This window comes from Anolis carolinensis, chromosome 1, assembly GCF_035594765.1.
Source record: "Anolis carolinensis isolate JA03-04 chromosome 1, rAnoCar3.1.pri, whole genome shotgun sequence".
NCBI lineage: Eukaryota > Metazoa > Chordata > Lepidosauria > Squamata > Dactyloidae > Anolis > Anolis carolinensis.
In genome coordinates this window covers 235,393,027-235,420,585 of record NC_085841.1, presented here as the reverse complement: position 1 = coordinate 235,420,585, position 27,559 = coordinate 235,393,027, and the positions used below count along the sequence as shown (strand labels likewise).

General features: G+C 40.1%; 1 protein-coding gene across 8 annotated transcripts in view; it reads left to right on the top strand.

Annotated features, from left to right (window-relative positions):
* The first annotated feature begins 4,914 nt into the window (after positions 1-4,914).
* Positions 4,915-27,559, top strand: part of stx3 (syntaxin 3) — a 52,200-nt gene continuing 29,555 nt past the window's right edge. For 4 of the 8 annotated variants that reach the window (XM_062967140.1, XM_008110702.3, XM_062967137.1 and 1 more), the window contains exon 1: positions 4,918-5,257. In XM_062967140.1, coding sequence (XP_062823210.1) covers positions 5,228-5,257 — 30 coding nt within the window. In that variant the 5' untranslated portion in view covers positions 4,918-5,227. Of the gene's footprint in view, positions 5,258-27,559 lie in introns of all 8 variants that reach the window. The other 4 variants (XM_062967138.1, XM_062967136.1, XM_062967139.1 and 1 more) reach the window with 3 other exon arrangements.

The following is a 27,559-nucleotide window of genomic DNA, read 5'->3' as shown; positions in this document are numbered from 1 at the left end:
TAAGTGCATTTTTAGAACTTTTTAAAGGAGAGGAGGGTAAGGGCCATATTTATTTCCTTGGGAAGGGACTTCCAGAGATCACCCATTGAAGTGGATGGTGGGAAATTGAGGAAAGTCCAAAGTTAAAAGTGAGGAACTCACTACTATAATGTAATGAGGGGTAGTGGCTTGGAGTTTAAATGACAACTAACAAATTCAAAGGTTGTTGTCATTACGGAAATTTATTGCTTTCACAATCAGAAGCAGCGTGTCTCTAAATACAAGTTGTCTGAAAATATAAATGTCCCTATGTCCTCCTTGTGGTTTTCTTAAAGGCAGTAGTGGATCGCTATGAGAAGGCTGGATTAGATAGGAATTTGTCTATTTGACTGGGCTTTGTTGAAACTTTTTATTTAAAAAAACATCCAAAAGATAAACACAAAAATATTATTTTATCACCAGTATTAGACACATTAAATAAACAGAAAAGAAAATGGCTTCCATCTAGTTATATCACCACATTCATCAATCAGAACAGATCTTTCTTTTAATCTTTTAAACATTCCCTAAGGAAAAAGTATAAACTGTACTTCCACGAGGATTTATATGTCATAGATGCGACAATAATGGAAAACAGGAGCTTAAATGCAAAGAAAAGTGAGCATAATATCTTGAGAAGCTTAACGTAATTTGAATAGCATAAAAGGAAGATGCTATTTTCAAAAACGTCATTTTTTTTAAAAAAAGAATGGATTATAATTCAGCTTGGGAGAAAGATCCTTAGCAAAAAGGGCCTATGCTGTGCTGAACAAAAGATTTAAACATTTCATTATATTTAAATGTCACACAAATATAAGACAGTATATTGTTGTGTTTTAAAGGTATTTTTATTAAAGGAAAATAATAAAACATGAATGTATTTTTAGATATGTAAAACTAAAACGAAACAAATACATGCATACTACTATAAGGCTACAACTAAGTAAGTACTGAGAATAACAAAATGGAGAAAACAAAACACACACACACACAAAAACAAGAAATAAACAAACCAAAAAAGGATCTAAAAACATCTCACTTTCTGTCTGGTGGTTATTATCTCTTACTAGTCTACTCCCTGTAAATGATATTATATAGTCACACTTGTACTTTTTGTCAGAATTCTATTAATTCATGAACCCTACAGTTGACAGATGCTCCAGCTTTGCTGTGAAAAGGAAATGCCATTTTTTAAAAAGTTAATCAAAGATTTCTTGTTTTTAGTACTTGTTGTCTTGAGGATAGTGGTGTTGTTATGGTAGGTTCTTAGAAAACACGACAAACCTTACTTGAAGTGGGAAAAGAAAAATGTAGGTTTATTTCAGCCAGCCGGGCCTCTGAATGGATTACTCCAACACAAATTCCCAACACAAAGACCACATGGTCCATTCACAAAAAACATTCATACCTTTGGCATATATTCAAAGCATTCCAAGGCACTACATAGTTTTCATTGGTACAGAAACATCAGTGGAGGTGATGCAAACAAAATGAAGTATACAAAGACCCCCCTTCTTTGCATGTACTGTTCATTCCCTGATCACATCCCCCCCCCCCTCTCAAACAACATCATGCAGGTTAAAATGTCTGTATGGTCTTACTGACACCTTTTCATTATCCCTAGTTCCTATGGAGGAAATATCAGTTGACTGATGTTATATAATTTATTTGAAAGATTTGGTTAATTTAAAAATATAGAGAGGCAATCATTAAAAGATATGAACAACAAGAGCCCCTCCACGCTGACCATTAAATGCTCCCCCGTGTCCTGACATGTTCGTTTGTAGAGGATTTTAGAAATCTGCAAGATGGACAGGGGGAAATCAGCTGGTAGTTTACTTTTATTTTATTTTTAAAATTGACTCTCTGAGATGTGCTGGACCCTAAAAGCACTGATGCGGATATAAGAATGTGCACACAAGCAGATTTCTTCTCATTATCTCTCCTCACTCTCCTGCTGCCTTTATTTTTCCCTCCTTCCCTTTAAAGTCACTTGCCTGTCATGCTGGTGCCCACTGTGTAAATTCAAACTGTTTGATTTCATAAATATAAGAACAAAGGTATGCTCGCAGAGAGTTCTCATGGGAATCGCTTTCTAATTGTGCTTTCATATAGCTACCTATGTGTCTGTGGCTTTATTTGTTTACAGCCCTCATCAGGTGTTTCGGGATTTTAAAATGCGGACACGCACTGGAGCACTCCACACCAACACATAGGAATGAAGTCATGTGTTTTTCTTGAGTGCAGGAATATAGTCATGCAAATATGTGCATTTTTTGGCTGAAACTGGATTTTAAGCGTACCCTTTTAACATGTGTTTTTCAGCCGTTGATGTGATTCAGCACACATTTTCAGCAAATGTAATGCAGCCCCCCCCTTTTATCCCAGATTCTTCCGTATTTTAGGACATGTGTAGGAGGGCCCTGACAGAGCTCCTACTACAAATTGACAGAAAATGGTTTTGTGCCTATATCTAACCACAGGGATATGTTTTCTAAAATGAAAATATTCTGCTACGCACAAAAATATTGGTATGGACAAGTCATTTTGGTGTCACCTCCTCTGAGAGTGTCACTCCCATCATCATTCCCTTTTTCACTCCCCAGAGAGTGCCACTTCTTCTGAGAGTGTCAAACCCTCTATCACCCTGGATAGTGTGTCACCTGAGGACCTTATCACATTAGGTAATACTCCGTTTCTGAGACTGTTTGAGAATTATTTGGAATGGGTCCCATCACATGACGTTTGCCCCATCCCATCAGTATTCCGTTGGAATATATCTGGAAAGCATCGCAGAAACAGATTATTTGCAGATGGAATTCTAATCCTGTTTTTTTTTTTAAAAAAAATACTGCATATTCTTCCATTGCTGAAGCGCTGTTTTTGAGTGTGATAGGAAAATCTGTATGCATCCCATCAGCAACAATATGATTTGTCATCTGTGGGCAGAGTCTCATGACCACAGACTTTTCATGATGGAAGTGGATGCAATTTATGTTTTGGATGTCGAAAGGAAAAGATCTCCAGGATTACTGAAATTGCGAATTGCCGTTTTACCTCATTTAAAAAAATGTTTTTACCAAAATTGTGCAAGTTCTTCCCTCCATTGCCTCTGTATGTGTAACAGAATGTTAATATTCAAAAGAACTTTAATTAGTAATTATTCAGGAATTCAAGGCTACATCATTGCGCAATCTTAGAGAAAAAAACTTTTTAAAAGGTCATAAAGTGATGTAAGGGGTATTTTGAATGGATTGGGAAGAGCCAGCCTTCTGGTGTGATGAGTCAAAGCGCAGTATTTTCAAATAATAATAATCATTATTATTTGTATGCATCTCGTCTCAATATAGTATGCATCCAGTCCTAAAAAAATATGGGATGCATACTGATATAAACGGATTATATCCCAATGTGATAAGTCCCTGAGAGTGCCACCCATCACCCCCCCCCCCCCCGGCCCAAGGGTGTGTCACTTCCTCTTTCACCCTCTTCAGCAGTGGTTCCCAACCTGTGCTCCATGGACCACCAGGAGTCCCCAAGAACTAAAATATGGTCTGCGGCCTCACTGTTACTACACCATTGTAATGAGAGCGACTGTTCTCACAAAACCCTCTTATAGTGCCGAGGCAATGGGGATGTTGGGAGTGGAGAGGCTGACTACCCATGAAAGGCACAACAAGCCTCCTGGCTGCTGCTTCTCCTCCTCCTCCCACCCCCTGAACAGAATCATTCCATGTGGCGTCTGGAAGCGGGGGCATCTTGATGTCTTCGTTTTTAGGCCCGTTTCTAGGGTTATTTGGAGTGCTGATTCAGAAAATTGCATTGGATAGAACACATCACCTCTAGCTTATTAAATATAGTTTTTTGTGAGCGAGCAGATGGTGACTACTGGATGGCATATGTTCTGTATCAGAAACTAGAGCTGATGTGGTCTATCCAATGCAGTTTTCTGAATCAGGACCCCAAATAACCAAACCGAATCTAAAGTTGACCAAAAACTGATTCGTAACCCTTTTGGAACTAATGTCAGAGAGTGGTCCCAAGTCAAAGTGGTCCCTGGTGAAGTGGTCCCTGGTGAAGTGGTCCCTGTTCAAAGTGGTACCTGTTCAAAGTGGGTCCCGGTCAAAGTGGGTCCTTGGTCAAAGCGGTCCCTGGTCAAGTGGTCCTTGGTCAAAGTGGTTCCCAGTCAAAGCAGGCCCCAGTCAAAGCAGGTCTTTGGTCAAAGTGGGTCCCTGCTCAAAGTGGGTCCTTGGTCAAAGTGAGTCCTTGGTCAAAGCGGTCCCTAGTCAAAGTGATTCCCGGTCAAAGCGGGTCCTTGGTCAAAGTGGGTCCCTGCTCAAAGTTGTTCCCGGTCAAACGGGTCCCGGTCAAAGCGGGTCCTTGGTCAAAGTGGTCCCCGGTCAAAGCAGTCCCTGGACAAGTGGTCCTTGGTCAAAGTGGTCCCTGGTCAAGTAATCCCTGTTCAAAGTGGTCCCTGGTCAAGTAGTCCCCGTTCAAATTGGTCCCTGGTCAAGTGGGGCCTGGTCAAGTGGTCCCCGGTCAAAGTGGGCCCCCTGGTCAAAAAAAGGTTGGGAACCACTTCTATGTAGACATGTCCACAGCTGCATGGTATACGGTAGAGACTCCTGCAGAGGTGAGAGGCTCCCTCTTGTTTTTTGCTGAATTTTCTTAGTGGGTCGGTAGATAAGTTTGTAGGTTGTGTTCCTTCATCAACTTCCCTATGCGGTCAGTGGTTCCTTCCCTTGATGTATGGGAAAAGAACATTTTTCCTCCGGGTGGTTCTCTCCTCCTCCAGCAACAGGTTGGCCCTCCAGACGGTCTGGGAGGGGCCTGCCCCTTTAAGAGCGACTTGCGCTCAGGTAAGTGGGCGGGGCCTCCCGCTTTGGCCCCGCCCACCCTGCGTATGTCATGATGGATTAGCGGCGGCGGCGGGGAGCTCAGCGCCGGAGGATCAGACCCAGACGGGGAAGGAGGAGGAAGAAGAGGAAAGAGAGCAAGTGGGGAGGGGGCGTCTCTCCCCTCCGCCGCGGCGAGGAGAGGCGAGGTTTCCCCCCGGCCAAGGCAAAGAGGGCGAAAGCGGAGGAGGAAGCCGTCCTTCCGCCGACTTCCTGGAGAAGCCCTCCCTGCGGGGAGTTTCGCCCGAGTTTCGCCCGGCTTTACCTGCAGAAAACAGGAGGAAGAGGAGGAAGCACACACACACCTGACCACAATGAAGGACCGGCTGGAGCAGCTGAAGGCGGTGAGTTAGCGCCCCGCATCCACTTCCCCCCTTGCCTTCCCGCGCTCTCTCTACACTGGGGATTTAGCGCGCTTTGGCACCGCTTTAACTGCCACGGCCCAGTGCTCTGGGATCCTAAGAGTTCGGGTTTTTAAACAAGGCCTTTCACCTTCTCTGCCAAAGGTCTCACCAAACTACAACTCCCAGGATCCCCATAGCGTTGGGGTCAAACTCAGTGAAAGGGCCCACTTTGGTGTTTACTTTTGTGGGGGAAGAAAGGCAGGGTCCCCTAAGGTAAAAGTCACCCCAAAATTTGGGGAAATAATACAGAATATGGGGTGTGTGTGGTGGAATAGGCTTTCATAGTTCAGTAGTTTGTAAACCTGCCCATAGTGGTTGGCAAGGTGAGGGTGGGACTGTTTAGTAATGCCACAATGCAGGCATGGGCAAGGTTGGGCAATCCAAGTGTTTTGGACTCCAACTCCCAGCATTCCTCACAGCCTCAGGCCCCTTCCTTTTCCCCCTCAGCCGCTTAAGCGGCTGAGGGGGAAAAGGAAGGGGCCTGAGGCTGTGAGGAATGCTGGGAGTTGGAGTCCAAAACCCCTGCAGGGCCCAAGTTCTCCCATGCCTGCCATAATGGATCAAGACGGACACTTGAGCATGTCTTATCAGAATATTCCCATTGGGGAACCACCTCTATACCTTGCAGTGTGTCACTGTGACCAAAATAAGAAAACCATGTCAAGATGGCTAGGAGGCTGAGCCCAGTATGCCAATGATAAATGGGAATGACACATGGAGAAATCGAGAAAACTCACTTCCCATGAAGTGAGGGGGTCGCTTTTTCCATATAAACCACCCATTTCCCGCCACTTTTTTCACAAAGGTCAGTGGTTTTGGCAGCTTCCTTCTTTTGGTTTCCCGCCTCCTGACACTTGGTTTTTCTTTTTTCCTTCCCTCACCCTGGTGGATATAAAACTCGCACTAAAAATATGGGCCTGCGGACAATATCTGTGTAAGATGTCACAAGAGCATTAGGCCCAACCAGGGCTGAAGTGCTGGTTTCATATCATCTCTCGTTTAACATTCATGGCTCGGTTGACTTGGAGCTGCCCCTCCCCTTGTTTGAAAGGAGTGTTCCTCAATCTACAGTGCAGAACATAATGTTCAGCATGTGGTCACTTCTGACTGTGCAGCTACACTGTAGAATTAATGCAGTTTTTCACACCACTTTGAGTGACATGATTCATGGGAATCATGAGAGTTGGAGCTTTGCAAGACTTTTAGCTTTTGGTTTGCTGTGAGTTTTCCGAGCTGTCTGGCCATGTTCCAGAAGCATTCTCTCCTGATGTTTTGCCCGCATCTATGGCAGGCATCCTTAGAGGTTGAGGGCTCTGTTGGGAACTAAGACAGTGAGGTTTATAAAAAGATAAAGGTTTCCCCTGACATTAAGTTCAGTCATGCCCGACTCTGGGCGTTGGTGCTCATCTCCATTTCTAAGCCGAAGAGCCAGCATTGTCCGTAGACACCTCCAAGGTCATGTGGCCAGCATGACTGCATGGAGCGCCGTTACCTTCCCGCCAGATTCCCGCCTATTGATCTACTCACATTTGCACATTTGTGAGGTTTATATATCTGTGGAATGTCCAGGGTGGGAGAAAGAACTCTTGTCTGTTGGAGGCACATGTGAATATTCCAATTGGCCACCTTGATTAATGGCATTGCAGCTTCAAAGCCTGGCTGCTTCCTGCTCGGGGGAATCCTTTATTGGGAGGTGTTAGCTGGCCCTGATTGATTCTTGTCTGGAATTCCCCTGCATTTTGAGTGTTGTTCTTTATTTACTATCCTGATTGTAGAGTTTTTTAAAGTACTGGTAGCCAGATTTTGTTCATTTTCATTGTTTCCTCCTTTATGCTGAAATTGTCCACAAGCTTGTGGATTTCGGTGGCTTCTCTGTGTAGTCTTTTAACTTTGTCTGTCAAAGTTCCTCACCCAAGTACAACTCCCAGGATTCTATAGTATTGAGCCTTGGCATTTAAAGTGGTGTCAAACTGCATTAATTCTACAGTGTATTTGTACCTTGAGATCAACTCTTTAGTGCTTCTTATTTTTCAGCTGAAATCTGCCATCTTTTATAAGAAGAAAAAACACAAGTGTCTGGCCTGTAAGACAAGTTTGCTTGTGATTCTTCTGAAGTACATTTTTATTGAACGCATCATGGTGTGACGTGTTATGGAGTCACTCCATGTAGATGGCACAAACACAGTTTCTCACAGGTTTTATTGCCAGATAGTGTTAATAGTTCAACATGTGCCAGACTTGGCAAAGGCCTAGGCATGCTGCTTCTTTCATATTTGCTGACTTCACACTCCTAAGGCTAGCTCTTTTTGTTTCCTCAGTGTAGATAACTTGTGTTATGATTAGTTGTTGTTTGAATCTGTTATATGGGTTCTTGTTTTAGAGCACAAGGAAGACCCCTTGTTGGTTGGGACAAAATAGTTGCCTAATGCCAAGGAAGAATGGTGTGGAAATTGTGGCCATAAAACTCACTTCTTGTTCTTTCTGATCAAAGGAGGGTGTGGTAAAGTTTAGCAAGAAATGAAGATGGAAAGAGAAAGCTTGGGAGAGTTATATTTTAAACTATGGCTCTTAAACAGTGGTTCTTAACCTGTGTATCCCCAGGTATTTTGGCCTACAACTCTCCGAAATCCCAGCCAGTTTACTAGCTGTTAGGATTTCTGGGAGTTGAAGGCCAAAACATCTGGGGACCCACAAGTTGAGAACCATTGCTCTTAAATCTTAATTATATAGCAATTTGGTGATGAGGGAAGTGTTTTGTTTTGTTTTTTTGCATAATCTAAAGCATTTTTCAAATTCAGTTAAAATTAATATATAATGTGAATCAGCTAGTGACAGGTTCAGCTGAAGAGTGCTTCCAGGAAGCAGGTCCAAAAGACATTGTGCTGCTATACTGCCTTTTTCCTTCTTATTGTTTTACAGAAAGGAAGGAAGGGGGGAAGAGTAGCAAAATGGAGTTGTGGTTATACATAGACAATGGCATTATTTATTCCTCTACCAAATAACATTTCATGAACGAGACCGGAGAAGAGAAAAAGCTGACAGCACAGTGACATAGGATCATGGGGTGAAACTTCAGTTTCCTGGCCTAGTATAGAACATCTGTTAAACCTCTAACAAGAAAGAATACAAAGCACTTGTTATTGTTGTGTGCCTTCAAGTAATTTCCAAATTATAGTGGCCATGTCACAGGATTTTTTTTGTAAGATTCGCTCAGAAGGGATTTGTCTTTGTATTCCTTTGAGATGAGGGAGTGTGAGTTGCCCATGATCCAGTGGGTTTCCATGGCTAAGCGGGGATTCCAACATGTTCTCCAGAGTCATAGTCTAACACACCTAACTGCTATACCAAACTGGCTGTCTCCAAAGCACTTACCTGCCTTATTTTCCCAGTTTGCTTTGTACAGATCAAATGATTATGTCAAATATATGAAGTCAAAGTGCAGATTTTATGGGTAGGTCTTGGCTCCCCTTCTCACTTTCAACCTTCTGTTGAAATTGCTTTCTTGAGTCAGGCTGAAACTGAATTGGCAACTATTGGTGTATAAAACTAGGACCTGTAACTAATCTGTATTCTAGAAGAATGGGAGGTTCTGTAGCCTATCCTTTTCTGTTATAAATTCCAGAATTGGATTAGCAATTGGATTTAGATCATAATATGCGATAACCTACCAATAATGCCCTTCTGTTCTCCATGAAACCTTGTGTTAGAACAGTGTTTTTCAACGGGAGGGGTCATGAATGGGGTATCAGAGGGATCACCAAAGACCATCAGAAAACATATATTTCTGATGGTATTAGGAATCCCTCTGGCAGAGAATGCTGGATGTAGGTGAACTACAACTCCAAAACCCAAGGTCAATGCCCGCCAAATCCTTCCAGTATTTTCTGTTGTCATGGGAGTTCTGTGTGTCAAGGTTGGTTAAGTTCCATCGTTGATGGAATTCAGAATGCTCTTTGATTGGAGGTGAACTATAAATCCCAGCAACTATAACTTCCAAATGACAAAATCAATCCCCCAACCCCACCAGTATTCAAATTTGGGCGTATCGAGTATTTGTGCCAAATTTGGTCCAGTAAATGAAAATACATCCTGCATATTAGATATTTACATTACGGTTCACAACAGTAGCCAAGTAACAGTAATAAATTACAGTTATGAATTCGTGGGGATCACCACAACATGGGGAACTGTATTAAGGGGTTGTGGCATTAGGAAGTGCCACACTTTGTTCCTGTGATATTTTCCTGGCTGTAAGATTAAACATTCATTGAATAGGATATCATCTAGATTGTCCTGGCTTTCTGATAATTTTCAAGAAATCTTCACTTGGCTAACTGGATTATGTCATTGCTATAGGTTTTGTAAACTTCCATCTACTTATTACAATATGCATACTTTTTCTGCTTCTTCATGTCATGGGAAAGTGTAATGAGCCATGTATTGCAAAAAAGCTGTACCTCCAGGCTACTGGAAATTGCAACTAAATCCTTTCCTGGCTTTGCAAAACTTCCCAGTTAGTTGACATACACACCTGAGGATTAGAAACTTTAAAAAGAAAAAACTTGAGATTTTCAGGATGTTGAATCTTGAATAGATTTTTGGAGACTATAAAACCAGACAGAATATTGATATTCTCAATCTGAAAGGAGAGTGAAAATATTGTTATTGTTGTTATTTGTTTAATTTATACTTTGCATTTTCTCATAAAATGACTCATTGAGTTAGGTTGGAAAGCAGCAGTATTGTGAACTGTGGGAGGGTAAAGTTCTAAATAAGAGCAAAGCTGATAAATAGTTGACCTTACGTGTCCACGGATTCAACCATGTATGAGTTGAAAATTTTCATCACTTCCAAAATTTTGAAAGGCAAACCTTTTGGACAATTTATGTCCAGGACTCCAGGACAACATTTTACTATTCCATTGTGTGGAATGGGACTTCAGCATCCACAGCTTATGGTGTTTAAAGAGAGTCTTGGAAGAAAATCTTAGACCCCTTCTACACAGCTGAATCAAATCCCACATTTTCTGCTTTGAACTGAAATACATGGCAGTGTGGATTCAGGTAACCCATTTCGAAGCAGATATTGTGGTATTTTCTGCCTTGATGTTCTAAGTTATATAACTGTGTAGAAGAGCCCTTAGTAGTTATATCAAGGGCCCACTCACTGTATGACATTTCATAGATGGACCTTGGAGCCACTCAAAAGAGAAATACTGTTAAACCTTATGGATTTTTCTCATTCCATCAAAAGGAAAATAAACTGGTTGCTACAAAAGCAAATAGAGAAGACAACTTGATTTTTAAAGATGCATTTAGTTATCAAGTACTTTGTCTATTAAAGAAGACCGATTGCTCTGATGAAATATGCTTGATAAGATTCTGAAGAGATATTCAGGGGCAGGTTATCAACTGATCCCATTATGGTTGCATGATGAGTTGTAAAACTATTCGGGACACGTGCATGCTTTTCTCTCCGAAACATATACACACATGAAATACCTTTCTCCATCAGGATGTTCTGTTAAATCAGATTTCTCAATCTAGTATCTTTCAATTTTTCTTAGAATTCTCTGCATGAAGAAGACCTATAAAATCTCATTTTCTGTATGCTGGGGCTTTGGGATAAAAGCTACCTCACTATGTTGTGGATATTGCAGATATATACACACACACACACACACACACAGAGTATATACAGTGTGTGTGTGTGTGTGTGTGTATATATATCTCCACACACATACACACACATATACATACAGAGCAGTAGCTAGAGGAGGCGGGGTTAAGTGCTCACCCCTTCCAAATGTCAAGTTAAAAAACACCTGGCTTACTCATGAATTGGTTAACCAGTTAAAATTCATGAGTAAACTAGATTATTTTTAACCTGACACATTTTGTGGGGGGTTTGAACTCTTAAATCATCCCCCCCGCCCCTGCTATGGTCCTGTGTACACACACACACACACACACACACACACTATCATTAGAAAATGTCCTAAGCTTTTGGGAGATGGAGAAAGAAGTGTATTTATTAAATGCGTAGAGCCAAGGATGTATTCAAGGACCAGCTCCTAGTACCATAAATAAGTCAAAAGGCATTATACAGGTGCTGTGTCTTTTCTTCCTGAATGAATCAGTCAGAGGGGTAACAAAGGTGGGTTACAAATGGAAATCATTTTTATCAGGCTTTTGAAATTCTGAGTTTGGAGCAGGGTGATTGCAAGGTGAATGTTTTCACTTGGAAGCACCTTAGGCTCATTTTCGCTTATCTGTCGTGTCAGTTTCAATGGCTAGCACTGGAACTTTGTCTTGGCTGCTTAGTGAATCAGGCAATTATTTACTCTTAGATCATTTTGACGTTTGTCAATATAGTGTAAGAACTAGTAGCAGGGCTGGAGCGGTGTTCCTTGCAGGGATGTGTAACCAGATTCAGAAGTGGCATAACAGGCACCTGAAAGCTGAAGAGTTTCAGGTGCTGCTTCAAGGATTGTCTTTCCTAATCCTGCCTTGTTCTGCCCTGGTATTTGCCTTCACTCTAAGCAAATGAAGGACTCCACTGTAACCCTTTCGTAGTTTTCCTTAGAACAGTATAGTACGTCTGTTTCTAATAAAGGCCTTGTTTAAACTCTCGCTTTGAACCAAATAGGACCCAAGAGAATGATACTTCATTTCTTCCACCTGTTCTAAAGCTAGTTTCTGAAATAATGAAATGCTCTCTTTGTGGAGGCAGAAGTGAATTATGGGATCTTTCCTCATCTAGATATTTTCTTATTTGTTTGGTTGAGAGGTGTTCCAGGTGACTTTTTGGTGTTTTTTTCATTGCTTATTTCATGTAATTTTATTGGGAAAATTTTACTTAGATGTCACTTGCAAACCTTGTCTGTTTTCTCAACATTTAATTCTTTTTATTACTTCTGAAAATCCATTAATAAGGTAAAGATTGGATAGTTGTGTAACAGCTTTTAACTGCAGTGTTAGGAGGCCTCCATCTGGAAGCCTGGATGTGGCCTAGAGTATAATGGGCAGTCATAGGCCAGGGCTTTAGGCTGTATTTTTGGGATTGCACTGCCCAGAGGCAGCCCAGACAACCTGACTACTGGCCAGGGTTCTGTGAGGATACTGGAAGTTGTAGTTAAACTATGTAATTTCCTCAAGCTGTCACCATGGCCTGCCTTTGAAATTCCAGTGTAGGCCAGTGCAGGTTTCTAAGCCTGAGGTATTGTCTGTCTTTTAAAAAATTCATCCTGTTATGGTTCGTTTTAAAGGGAAGGCCTTTGTTTGGGCCTACATAATCCTTGGAAGACCACATATAGTCTTGAGTCTAGATTGTTTTGTTGCATTCCCCGGCACGTAATTGAATACTCTGAGATGTTGTTTTGTTTTGCTAAAGCACAGGAGTGACACAAGCAAGGCCCCTTGACTGTGGGAAAACTTGTGCTGTCAGCCAGGCAGCCATTTCCCCCGTTTGCCGATTTTAGGGGAATGTCCACCATAGCAATGTATGGGATTGCGGTTTGTTTTCTCTGCTCATGATTCAGAAGAGCTGGGGGTAGGGCAAAGGGGAGGGAAAGAGTGACAGGGATTTAGTCAGGATTATAAAGCCATCAGCTGGGGGAAGAGAAGATAAAACGCTTGGGAGAGAGAAGGAGATTAATTTTATTTTTATTCCTTCGCAGACTCAAGTCCCAAATGGACAGTGAGAGGACATGCAAGCCACAGGAGGAGGTCTTGTTGGGGGTGCTATGTTTTTGGACAATAGCTTGTGAATGTTTTTCCTGAAGAAAGGGCTCGTGCTAGGAAATGGTAAAGGATAAACGACTCTAGCATGTAGCTTATTCCTGCTCTCTTGGGCATAGTTGTATTTCATTCTGACATGGCTGGTTTCAGATGCTGTGGTAGGAAACAGATGCCCATTTCCTGCTTGGTTGTGAACTCTAGAGTCAGCTTTTGGCTGTGACCACATCAATACACACCCCAGATTATATTACAACAGTATTTTTGGGTGGTACCAATTCAAACTGCATTTGGAGATATAATTGGACAGGACAGATTGTACACTAAGATGAGGTTTTCCTTTAGGCAGTGCTTTCTTGAATAAAGTATAAAGTTCAAGAACCTTGGAAAGGCAACACCTACATAATGTAGGCTCTATGATGGGTGACACAACCATCCTCCCTTGGAGTGAGCCAACCATCCTTTACTTAAATGCATCCAACTAAAAGAGTCCTGCCATTTCCCTTAATCTTACTTATTTTAGAGTTCTCTAAATCTGATAGAAATCCCTGGCTTTACAATAGTGTAGTCCATCTAACATAGAATCATAGATTCAGAAGAGATCACAAGGGCCATCCAGTCCAACTCCCTGACATTCAGGTAAACACAATCAAATCACTCTTCAAAGATGGCCATCTACCCTCTGCTTAAAAACCTCCAGAGAAAGGGGACTCCACCACACTCCAATACAGCTTATTCCGTTGCTGAACAGGTCTGTCAGGACGTTCTTCCTAAGGTTTAGGTGGAATCTCTTTTTCCTGCCATTTCAACCCACTGCTTCATTGTGTTCTAGTTTCCAGAGCAGCAGAAAACAAGTTTGCCCCCTCCTCAATGTGACATCCTTTGAAATATTTGAACATGATTATCTTGTTCCCCTCTCAGCCTTCTTTTCTCCAAGCTAAACATCTCCAGCTCCCTCAGCCAGTCTGAATAGGGCTTGGTTTCCACATCCTTGGTAATTTTGGTTGCCCTTCTCTGGACACATTCTAGCTTGTCAATATCCTTCCTGAATTGTGATGCCATATGACAGTGTATATTAACATGTGATATATTTCATGTGTCTGCTGACTTCTGGAAACCGTGAAAACACAAGTACTGTTTTCACAGCATTTTTCTCACTCTGAAACCAGAGTGCTCTGTTCCTGCTAAACAAACCATTCATGTTTCAAGTGCTTTCTGAGGAAAACACTAGTCTATAATACAGCACTTATATTTACTGCATAAGTGAAGAATCAGCCCTAAAAAAAATCTCTTAATATTGAGACTGGGCTCTTGTAATAGCTGACATCTCTTCTCTTTTGTATCCCATGTAAGAGCTGAGAATTCTTCTCAACACCATATTCTTGTTATTTTTTGTGATTTTGCGGAAGTCTTGCATCTTGAAATTCATGAGATTCTCAATTGCATCAGTCCTATGGGGTCATGAGAGCTATATTTTGGTGAAGTACCACCCCTCTTTGGCAGAAAAGTTAAAGACCTTGTAAAACTACATTCCCCTTAATTCCATAGCATGAAAGTTAAAGTGGTGACACACTGCATTAATTGTACAGTGTAGATGCACCCCAAGTCTTATTAGTCACCGATCTATTCTCCCTCTCTTTTTCCTCTGCTGTATAGGTTTATCAACTTTATCAAGAGGATTAATTAATTAAAATATTTATTTCATGCTTCCCCCATTGATTGGGATTCAAAGTGGCTCATAACTTAAAACAGTGGTCTCGACCTGTGGGTCCCCAGATATTTTGGCCTTCAACTCCCAGAAATCCTAACAGCTGGTAAACTGGCTGGGATTTCTGGGAGTTGTAGGCCAAAACACATGGGGATCCACAGGTTGAGAACCACTTACTTAAAGGAACAATGCAGTTGAAAACAAGCAAGAAGTAAATAATAAAATAGAATGGATCTCATTGCAAAATTAAAACAATTCCTTTCTGAATTAAAGGATAAAATGCAATTAAAAAGGTTAAAAAAAAATCTTTAAAACAGTCAATTCAGGAATTAAAAACAAACACTGAACACAAGCCCTCTGGTAAACAATTCTCATCTGCCCCACCTATCTTAATTACACTTCCTTCTGAGAGATTCAAAGATTTCCTTTGCTCTCTTCTATGTTGCTTAGGAGTTCCTGCCTCTTCCTCCTTTTTTAAAGGCATAATGTTGTTGTATTTTATCTCATTCGAAACACCATGCATTCTCTTATCACTGGTGACTTCTGATCCACTTTCTGGCCTTTCAGCAACCTGGCAGCCACATTTGCACCCAAAAGACCCACAGTCTCTTAGATTCCCATTGTTAAATCAGCATACTATTTCCACAGAATGGCATAGGACTGATTAAAGAAGATTTAAACAGGCCATTTAGAGCATAATCTTAGGCATGTTTTATTTGAATGAATGCATCTACGTATTCAGTGAGACTTATTCTCAATTAAGTGTAATGTGTGATTCATAAACATTGAATTGGAGATGTTGAAGGCGACAATAATAGATAATACTCTATGTCTAGATGTCTTTTTCATGGTTGACCTTTAGTATAAAGGAAAATGATGAAATATCTTGTACTTAATTGTTTGGGATTTTAAAAATGGAAGGTGCAATTTTAAAGGAAAGCACTTATCTCAATTCTCTTCCTTCTTGTTCCGGAATTCTGAATTTGATTGGCCCATTAATTTATTGATCATACTATAATGTGATGTGTGTTTTCTTTAAAAACTGAATGAAATGAAGAATAATGGGTGTTATACTTTTATTGGATTAATTAGTCATTTTAACATGGCACCTATACTAGAGGGAAGTACAATGGCCCCTTAATATCATCTGGGGCTTGATTCCAAGACACCCCTTCCCCCCATTGATACCAAAATATGTGGTGGCTTAAATTCCATTGTATACAATGGTGTAGTAAAATTGTGGCCCTTATATAAAATGGTAAAATCAAGGTTTGCTTTTGAGAATTAAAAAAAAATCAAGCCATAGGTGGTAGAATCCATGGATATAGAATATGTGGATACGGAGGGCCAACTGTAATGTTTCAAAAAGACAAGGTGTCACTTTTGAGGAACTGTGTGTCTGTGTATGTATGTATAAGAGCAAAATTTTGTGGTATATAACGATTTACCCCATCCTTCTATAAGAAAATTCAGAACAGCTCACAATTGAATAAAAACAAGGAAGCAGCCAGTCTATCAAGCTATTTGGAGATTTAAACATAAGCACCAGCGCTTTGACTTGTGTTTCCGAATGGGCTGTCAGCCAGAGATGTTGCGTCTGATCTTTCAAGATGTGCTGCTCGGAGCTGGTCATAGTTCACAACAACTCATGCTTTGTATTGGAAGGGCTAGTTTATCAATGGTTTACTTAATACAGTAGAATGACTCCAGGCTTTTCACTACCTAGTTGCTCAGTGCTGAAAAAAAGTGTACCTTGATCTATCTTCTTTTCCAGCTGCTTCCTGAATATCCTGATGTTTTTGTTATTATCAGCAGAACAAAGTAAAAAGGCATGGGATCTACTGCAGTTGCAAAGACTGAATAGGGTTCACCCATAGAATAATAATAGAATCATTGAGTTGGAAGAAACTATACGGGTCATCCAGTCCAATCCCATTCTGCAAGCAGGAATACCCAGTCAAAGCACACCTAACATAGGGACATCCAGCCTCTGCTTAATATCCCACACAGTAGGAGACTCTTTCACGCTCCGAGGCAGCAGCGTATTCCACTGTCAAATAACTGTACTTGCTGTTTTTCCTGAGTGTCCTTTCATTAGGTCATTTAATTTAATCATGTCACAATTCCTAAAAATAGATAGCCACACACACAAAATGAACTGTCAAAATTTATGATTCCCAACACCTAAGCCCAGTGTTGTTCACAGAGTTTGCTGTGACATAGTTATATATTAGTAAAATATTTAACTTTACTAATTTGTAACTAGCTTTGGTTTTCCCACCCTTCCTCTCTTCCAGACCTATCTACTTTTCCTTTTGTATTATGTCTTTTATCTGTTGGTAGATGCAAGGAATGCTGTGGATGTAGCATATCTTGATTTCAGTTAGGCCTTTGACAAGGTCTCCCATGATCTTCTTTCAAACAAACTAATAAAATGTGGGCTAGACACTACTACTGTTACGTGGATTTGTAATTGGTTAAGCGACTGAACCCAAAGGGTGCTTATCAAAAGTTCCTCTTCATCCTGGAAAGAGGAAAGGGGTGCTGCAGGGTTCAGTCTTGGGCCCAGTGCTGTTCTTTATTCATGACTGGGATGAAGGTTTAGAGGGCATGCTTATCAAGTTGCAGATGACACCAAATTGGGAAGGATAGATAATACTCCAGAAAATAGGATCAGAATTCAAAACCGCCTTAAGAGAGAGTTGGGCTAAAGTTAACAAAATGAATTTCAAGAAGGAGAAATGTAAGATACTACACTTAAGTAAAAAAGAAAAAAACGAAATGAAATGCAAAGATACAGGTTAGGTGACGCCTGGCTTGACAACAGTCCATGTGAAAAAGATCTTGGGAGTCTTCATGGACAACAACTTGAACATGAACCAACAGTGAGATGCAGCAGCTAAAAAGTCAATGGGATTTTGCATTGCACCAAAAGAAGTATAATGTCTTGATTAAGGGAAGTAATGGTACCTTTCTTTTCTGCTTTGGTCAGACCTCACCTGGAGTACTGTGTTCAATTTAGAGATATATTGACAAGCTGGAAGGTATCCAGAGGAAGGTGACTAAAATGATCAAAGGTCTGAATACCATGCCCTATGACATGCATGGGCAAACTTTGGCCCTCCAAGTGTTTTGGACTACAACTCCCACAATTCCGGACCTGCTGTTAAGAATTGTGCTTGTCTAAAACACCTGGAGGGCCAAAGTTTGCCCATGCCTGCCCTTTGATGAGTAGCTTAAAGAACTGGGTCTGTTTAGCCTACAGAAGAGAAGATATGATAGCCATGTATAAATATTTGAAAAGCTGTCATAAGGAAGTGGAAACAGGCTTGTTTTCTGCTGCCCTGGAGACTAGGACTCGGAGCAATGGGTTCAAATTACAGGAAAGGAGATTCCACCTAAACATTAGGAAGAACTTTCCGACCATAAGAACTGTTCAACCATGGAACTCTCTGCCTTGGCTATTGTGGAGGCTCCTCCTTTGAAAGCTTTTAAACAGAGGTTGGATAGCCATCTGTCAGATGTACTTTGTGCTTTTCCTGCATGGCAGGGGGTTGGACTAGATAGCCCATGTGGCCTCTTCCAACTTCATAGTTCTGTGATTCTGCAGTATGTTCCTGGGCCCTTCATACTGCCCAATTATAGTACTATGATTTTACTTTAATTGCTATAGTTCTACCCTATGGAATCCAGGAATCTGCAGTTTAGAGAAGATCTTTCAGTGTTCTCCTCCAGATAGCTTCTGTGATGCCTCTGGCCGAACTACAAACCCTTGGATTCTATAGGATGTTGCCATGACAATTAAAGATTTATAATTGTGCAGTGTGAAAACTTCCCCTATCTCTCAGTTCTGTATTTCCTGAACATGCTGCTGCTTCTTTCTGTGTGAATGGGTGTTTTGTGTATTATAAATTAGGGTGGTGGTTTATATTTAGAATGGTTTGGGTGTAATCAGATTATAATTGTAATTTGGAAAAGGTTTTTTCCCATTTGTAATTCCCAGCCTGCTTGATCTACTGAGGGTTGTAAGATAATTGGAGTTGAAACTTTCCCCAAGCTCTCACTGTAGTTTTTTTTTTCCTATTCAAAAACTTTTGTCCTGGTCATCTGATGAGTTGCAGTATCCTAGCCAGAAATCTGAACATAGAATACCTACTGTATTCTACACAGACTGTAATATAGCCACATAAAAGGCAAATTCATGTGCTGCTTTTGCTAATGTATAAGTTTGAGTGTATATTTCAGTTGAAAGAGTGGGAGATAGGCATATTTGCTTGGCTCATCTGCTCCTACCAGATGACCAACAGGCATCCTGTTCTCAGTGGTTTCCTGAGTAAAAACTGAAAATGCACTTCCCTAAAAAGATAAAAGGCTGAATTGGATTTCTAAGCACATGAGGTTCTGTATTTGAATGAAATCTATTGCTCATTCTCTCTATATGTGTATAAAATGGAGGAAGGGAGTGACGCATACACGATCACACCACACTTGTTCTTCAAGGGAGGAGAAGGAAGGAAGGCAGCTGCTTTTGCAGTAAGGTTTGGCAGAGTGCAGGGAGAGCAAAGGTCAGCTGACTGCTTCTGAGGACAGAATACCATTGTAAAAATGTGGCCAGAGCACTTAGATCCTGTGCTTGTAGGCAGGGTGTGGGGGGAAACCATTTACGTTGTCAAGGTTTAAATAAATTCACTAGGAGAAGCAGTGTATTTGTTGCTGGTCATTTTTGACCTTTTGCCTTTCTAGGGCATTTTTGCTTCCTGTTGACATCACTCTTAACAAGAACAGACATTCCTTGGGCCGTGCTTGTGGAGCCTATCAATATTACCCTTTTAGACTACAGTTCTCAGAGTCCTCAGCAGGCAATGATAGTGACTAGATTATTCATAGGAAACATAGGAAAGTAAACACCACAGCAGCCATATGTACTAATTTCAAGAAAAAGCCCAGGACCTACTCTCCCCATGAGTCGTGAGTCGCACATGGCATTGTTATTGTTTCCCCACATCCTTCTCTGTTTCTTTTAAAGACTGTTAAAGTTACCCTTGATGTTTTCCTGCAACGGATTGAACCAAGCCATGGGTGAGCAGGTGACCCAGATGTTTCTGGACTGCAATTTCCATAATCTCTCCTCTGGTTTTTCTGGCTAGGCAATTGAGGAACATCTGACGAGGCCACAAAATCCCTGTGATTGCAAGCCTGGAGGCAACGTCTGCTTCAATTTTTCCTTGTGCTTTGTAAAAGAAGGGAGAGAAATCTCCTAGAACAAAATAAAAAAGGCACTAGGGCCCATATATATATTTTTCTTCAAGAGCATTCTTGAGTGACAGGTCTCAATCTGGTAGAACACACTGTTGACATTATTTCCATCCTTTTTTCTTCTCTTCAGGTTTTGCACAGTGCCTATTGATTTTGTACATTTTGAAAGGTAATGTAGTGGTGGTGATGATGATTGATAATAATATAATAACACCTGCCACATAACTTACCAGATAAAATGGTTGTGGAGAAGAAACATGTTTTTAGTATAGACATTGCAGCACCAGGAAACAGTAGAGTAGAGGACAAAGAGCTGGAAAAGATTGCAAAATACAAAGACTTACAAATTGACCTAATATACATGTGTGCTGTGTTGTTATGTACATTGACTGTATTGATAATAATACACTGTAACAAAGCAGTACAGATTTTATTTTAGGCAGATATTTTTGGAGAGAATTTATCACTTTCTAATCCAAGAGTAGGGATGTGAGATGCCAAAGAGCCTCTGCACTCTAGTATCAAGAAACAATGCAGCAGAATATATTTTCCTGTGTTGGGAATGAATGTTATGAGAATATTCTGTTCCTATTCATAGTTTGTTTGCAACATGGTAGTCTTGTGAGATAACCTCCACATGTTTTGAAAAAAATAACATTTCAGAAGTAAAACAAAACTGATTTGAGTAATGGACTAGGATTTGGGAGATTTGAGTTCTAGTGTCTGCTGGGCCATTGAACTCATTCAGTGAACTAGGGTGAGTCCATCTTTTTCAACCGTACCCTGCCTTCTTGGGTTGTTGTGAGGATGAAGTGGGGAAAAGTTCATGTTATATTCATGCAGACTCCTTTGCTGTTTATATTTTATAATTTGGTCTAGGTGGCTGCTCCCACTCTGGAATTCCCTTCCTTGAGAGGCTAGGCTGACACCTTCCCTGATTTCCTTTGCCCAGCAGGCAGACCTTTGGCTTAAATGGGCTTTTAATGTGTAATTTACCTTAGGAAAGTTTCTTACTGCAATGGTGCATTATATTCTTATTTTTCATGCCTTTTGGGTGATTATATACTGTCTTAATAGTTTTTTAAAGTTTTAAAATTTTAATTACATATTTCTTTGATTCTAAGAAGCACTTTTCCCCATGCAAACATCTCTCAAAATAGGGGGCATCTTAGAATAATAGGTGCATCTTAGAATTGCAGGGGTTTGTTCCCAGATTTTTCTAAGCCTTGCAGATGGCACCACACTTTTTTTTTTTAACAGAGAAACCCAATTTCCAATTTTGACTGTTGTCGCTCCGCCTGGCTCTGGTGATTCCATTATCAAATAAAGTGGCACACTTTGCAAGTATAGCTTACTCAGGGACAGCTATGAAGTTTCAGTTGTATCTTTGAAACCACTTACGTAAAAAGTTGAGTTACTGTATTTCATTCATTTTGATCCCTAATGGCTCATCAAAATGTTCAATAGATCGCACTACGAAGCCGCATTGAAACGGAAAATTATTGTGTATTTATTATTATTTATTTATTTACAGCATTTATATTCCGCCCTTCTCACCCCGAAGGGGACTCAGGGCGGATCACATTACACATATAGGCAAACATTCAATGCCTTTTTAACATAGAACAAAGACAAACAAACATAGGCTCCGAGCGGGCTCGAACTCATGACCTCCTGGTCAGAGTGATTCATTGCAGTGATTGATTGCAGCTGCATTTTGACATGAGTTAAATGTTTAATACATTTCTAAAAAATTCTAAAATATATTCTAAGAAATTTATTTTTTCTTAAAATCAAGCCTCTTTTTGTTTTGGTGTGTATCTTAAAAATTGATGGCATCTTAGAATCAAAGAAATAATGAATTAGGTTTTAATTTATTCCCTTTTGTGAGAAAAGTGGTGTTTAAATGAAAGAAATACAGTAAATCTATATCTATACACATAATAAAAGTGAAAATCTGTATGTGTGTATGTGGCATGGGTGTCCGCTCACACAGACAGCCTCCGACCTCCACAAACAGGCTATAGTTCTCAGTGCTGCGGAACCACCAAGTCACTCCCTCCCAGGACGTTACAGCGAGTACATCTCAGTGTACATCTCAGTGTTCCTTTCTCTCGCTATTTGCATGACACCGCCTACTGCCTCACCCTTAACCCTTTCCTACCCTTTCCTATGGCACACAGCAAACAGAAGAATTGATCACTAACTGAACATACTGGAGAGGTTTGGGAAGAATTCACCATGATTTATAAGAGTTGTAGGGACTGGGATGTATAGTTCATTTGCAATCTAAGAGCACTCCGAACCACACCAACGATGGACCTCGAACTAACTTGACACACAGACCCAACATGGCTAAATTTGCATATTGGCAGGGTTTGGGGGTGATTGACCTTGACATCCAGGAATTATAATTCACCTGTATTCACAGAACACTGAACTCATGTGATGAAGGATCTGAACCAAACTTGGCACACATTTTCAACATGGTCAGCTGTGAATACTGGTTGATTGCCCTTTATCTCAGGGAGTTACAGTTCACCTGTATTCCATGAGCCCTCTGAACCTCACCAATGACAGATCTGGACCAAATTGGCACACAGACCCAACGCTGCCAACTAGGGGAGATCAGATATTTATAGTTCACCCATATTCAGAGAACACTGAACCCAGCAAGTGATGGACTTGGACCAAACTTGGCATACAGACCCAACATGGCCAACTGGCAGGCTTTGCAGGTGTTGACCTTGGCATCAAAGAGTTACAGTTCAACTATATTCAGAGAACACTGAACCCAGCAAGTGATGGATATGAGCCAAACTTGGCACACAGACCCAACAAGGCCAACTGTGAATACTGGCACGGTTTCGGGGTGATTGCCCTGGGAATCTGGGAGTTGTAGTTCACCCTTATCCAGAGAATACTGAACCCAGCAGATGACGGATCTGAACCAAACTTGGCACACAGACCCAACATGGCCAACTGAATACTGACAGGTTTTGCGGGTGATTGACCTTGGCATTAGAGAGTTATCATTCAACCATATTCATTTTTAAAAAATATTTTTATTGAGTTAAAAAGAAAATGCTAAAAGCATGGGGAAGAGACTGATAGGGTATAGGGAAGTGGTGTGGGTATGGGGGGGGGGTTGGGGGTGGCATGGGGAAGGGAGTAAGAAGGTTTTCAGAATTGATATGGTTTGGATATCCAGTACCTTGGCAATAAAAGTTAAAAAAATAAAATACTTCCGCGCTGGCACTCAGATCATTGCCCAGTTGAATTAACATTAAATAAGGTACAAAGATCTTTTCGATGGAGATTAAATGAGAATTTGTTAAAATCTGAGAAAGACATACTAAAATATAAGGAACTATTTAAAGACTTTTTTTATTTTGAACGATATACCAGAAACATCAATAAGAACCATATGGGATGCCAGCAAGGTAGTGATGAGGGGACATCTAATTCAAAAATAAATTAGCAAAGGAAGACATAAATAAAATAGAGACTGTCATAGAAAAATTGGAAGGGGAATTAAAAAAGGACCCGAACAATGTAGAAGCCAAACAAGATCTATAGCTTCTGAAAAAACAAAGAGATATCCTAGAAACAGATCAACTAGCCAAACAACTAAAATACATACAGCAATACAACTTTCGTAATGCAAACAAATCTGGAAAATGGCTTGCTAGGAAACTTCGAAAGAAAAGGCAACACCAACATATCACAGAGATCCACGATGAAGAGAGTATATATACCACTGATAAGGATATCCTCGACCAATTCAACAAATATTATAAGAAATTATACACAAAAGAACAAATAAGAAAAGAGGATATATTGACGTATTTAGGTAGACAAAAAATACAGAAAAATATCGGATCAACACAGAGAAGCCCTCAACAAAGAAATCACCAAGGAGGAGATTAATAAAGCAATTAAAAATGGATAACAGCAAGGCCCCTGGCCCAGATGGCTCTACTACTCAATACTATAAAACTATGGCAAAAGAATTAACTCCCTATCTAAAAAGAGTAATGAACGAGGCTCTAATTTGGAAAAAGATCCTGGACTCCTGGAAATCAGCAAACATCAGTATGATACATAAAGAGTATTCAAACCCTGCTGATGTGAAAAACTACAGGCCCATATCCCTACTAAGCATGGATTATAAACTTTTTACAAATATCATAGCGGAATGGCTAAAGATTTTCTTGAAAGAATGGATTCATGAGGACCAAACAGGCTTTTTGCCCCAATGACATATTAAAGAAAACATTAGAACTATATATTAGAACCTCACAACCTCTGAGGATGCCTGCCATAGATGTGGGTGAAATGTCAGGAGAGAATACTTCTAGGACATGGCCATACAGCCCAGAAAACATACAACAACCCCATTAGAACTATAATTAATCTAATTGAGTACTATGACAAAAATAACCAAAAAAGAAATGGCATTACTGGCAATCGACGCAGAAAAAGCGTTTGATAGATTAAATTGGGACTTTTTCATATCACTCATTGAAGAACTAGATATGGGTTATCAGTTTACTAGCGCCAAAAAATCAATATATAACAAACAAGAAGCAAGGATAATACTTACTTTACTTAGGCGATCCCTCGTAGTTCGAGGATGATGGTCCTCCATTTCTTGGAAGACACCTGTGCGTGATTTTTTTTAATGTGCGGAGGTCGGTGCATGGCTGGTCAACACAGTCTTCACAGATTGAGGTCCCATCAGTGGTGTGATTAACACAACGAGAGTGGCTTCTCAGTCTGTTGCAGCCTTCTTCCGTCTTCACAGCCGTTGTAACATGTACCATGTTATCCTCCGCCTGCTCCACCATTGAGGTCTTAGGGTCATCGGATTGTTCTTGGTCTGGATCCTCCCCTGTGGCCACTCTTGGGAGTGCATGACCCCAGTGGTTGTGCCCTCAGGTTCATTGGAACACACAAGCCCCCTCACCACGTCAAGGTTGACAATCCATCGAGGGGGAGCAAGGACAACAATCAATGTCCACTCTACCAAAAGTATAAAAATAAATAGGGGAACAAGGCAGGGCTGCCCCCTATCCCCCCTATTAGTTATATTAGCGTTGGAAACCTTACTCAAAGATATCAGAGAAGATAATAACTTGAAAGGAACGAGGATAAAGAAAACACACTTCAAAGTTCAGGCCTTCACAGATGACTTTATTTGTATAATTGAAAACCCAATAGAAAACATCAATCGCTGGTTATACAAAATCAAATAATTTGCTAGAGTGTTGGGTTTTAAAATGCATAAGAAGAAAATAATGATATTAACAAAAAGTATATCCAAACCAAACCAAGAAACTTTAAAAGACATCCGGAATACAAATCACCAACAAATTAAAATACCTAGGAATTAATATAACAGCAACAAATTCGCAACTACTAAAAATAATTACGAAACAAAATGGAGAGAAATAAAGAAAGATTTAGAAAATTGGAAGAAATTAGGATTATCATTACTAGGCAGCAATTAAAATGACCATATTACCAAAAATGTTGTATCTTTTTCAAACGCTACCAATTTTAAGAAATAACCAAACCTTCAAAACCTGGAACACAGATTTGTCAAGATTCATCTGGGCAGAGAAGAAAGCGAGGATTAAATTTTCGAACCTAACAGAGGACAAGAGCAGAGGAGGCCCAGGTCTTCCAAACTTAAAATTATATTTTGAAGCATGCACTCTGGACTGGGTAAGAGACTGGACAACTCTCAGGAAACAAAAACTTCTTACCCTGGAAGGATCCAGTCTTAGACAAGGGTGGCATGCCTATGTCTGGTACGACAAAAGGAAAAAGGAAAAAAATTACAAACCACTTCTTTAGAGAGGCCTTAATTAAGGTCTGGGAAAGATACAAAGATTATTTTTTACAATAAAACCCCATTATGGGTTTTCCCATTAGAAGCATGTAAAAGAAGAGAGACCAGAGGGGAAAAATGGCCCTCTTACAAGGAAATAATCAGAAAACAGAACGAGAACCACACAATAAAAACACAAGAAAACTAAAAGAATTATATGAATACATATCCTGGTTTCAATATAGACAAATTAGAAAACATAATATGAACAAGAAAAGAGGATTTATGAGGGGGAAAACTCTATGGGACAAATTAATACAAACACAAAATAAAATTATTTCCAAAATCTATTAAAAAAACTACTAGAGTGGTCAAAGGAAAAAGAAACAAATAATTTATGGTGAAATGGGTCCAATATGTAGGACATACTATAGAATTAAGTGAATGGGAAAAATTTGGAACTCTAAACTAAAATATATTTACTCATATGAATTACAGGAGAATTGGTATAAAATGCAATATCAATGGTACATCACTCTGGAAAAACTGGCGAAATGCTATAAAAATCTAGACACAATGTGCTGGAAGTGTAAAACTGAAAAAGGCACCTTCCTCCACATGTTGTAGAATTGTCCTAAAGCAAGAAAATACTGGAAAAAAGTCCACGATGCTATCCAGAAAATCTTACAAGAACGAATTACAGTTATGAAATTGGAGAAAAACAAAGACATCCTTAGTTATTTAACAACGGCCATGAGAATTGTATATGCAAGGTGGTCAGGAGAGAATACTTCTGGAACATGGCCATATAGCCTGGAAAACATACAACAACCCTGTGATCCCGGCCATGAAAGCCTTAGACAACAAATAGACCTTTCTTGGTTATGACCACTGTGTGGATGATTGCTTAAAACATTCAAGATAAAATCAGCAATTTCCCCACAACTGTACGGTACTGTACTAAAAAGTTCTTTGTAGTAGGCATGTGTTGCTGGGTTTGTGCATAATCTTTGTCCGTAAAGATGTTTGCAGAAGAGAATTCTGTAATGGTTTGTATTCAAACTATATAACCAATATAGCCACATCAGAGTAAATAAATTGGCTTTCATACTAATTTTGATATGGCCTCATAAGTCACAGTTTAGGAATAATTGATCTTGATCTAAAGAAGTAAATATTTATTCAAAGTAAGTTCCACTGACTTCATTGGGTGTTACTGAAACGGTAAACAAGTAAAAGAACAAAGTACAGTCATCTCTCCATATTTGCAATTTTGGCTTTTGTGAATTTGATTATACACAGCTTTGATTTAAAAAATTCTCTCTAGAAAAATCTAGATTTATTTCCTCTAGCCATGCTGGAAAAGCAAAAGATTTCTGGAGATAACACCTCTCTAGGAATCCTTAGGTCCTCCAATGCAATTCTGTGGGCAACTTCCAGTTGATCATAGTGTCATGCTGGAAGCCTAGAAATTCCTAGAGATGTGTTCTCTCAGGTAAAAAAGAGCATGTACTTTATTTGTGATTTTTCATTTTCACGGGGGTCCTGTGCCCCTAACCTTACTGAATGTGGAGGGCTAACTGTAGTAGGAAGGGAGGGAGCTCAGTTGACCTCATTTCAACATGAACAGGGAAATTAGTAATCTTGAGTGGGGGCTTCAGTTATGGGATAAGGGTGTAACCCAAGGCCCTGTTTTCAATATTAGG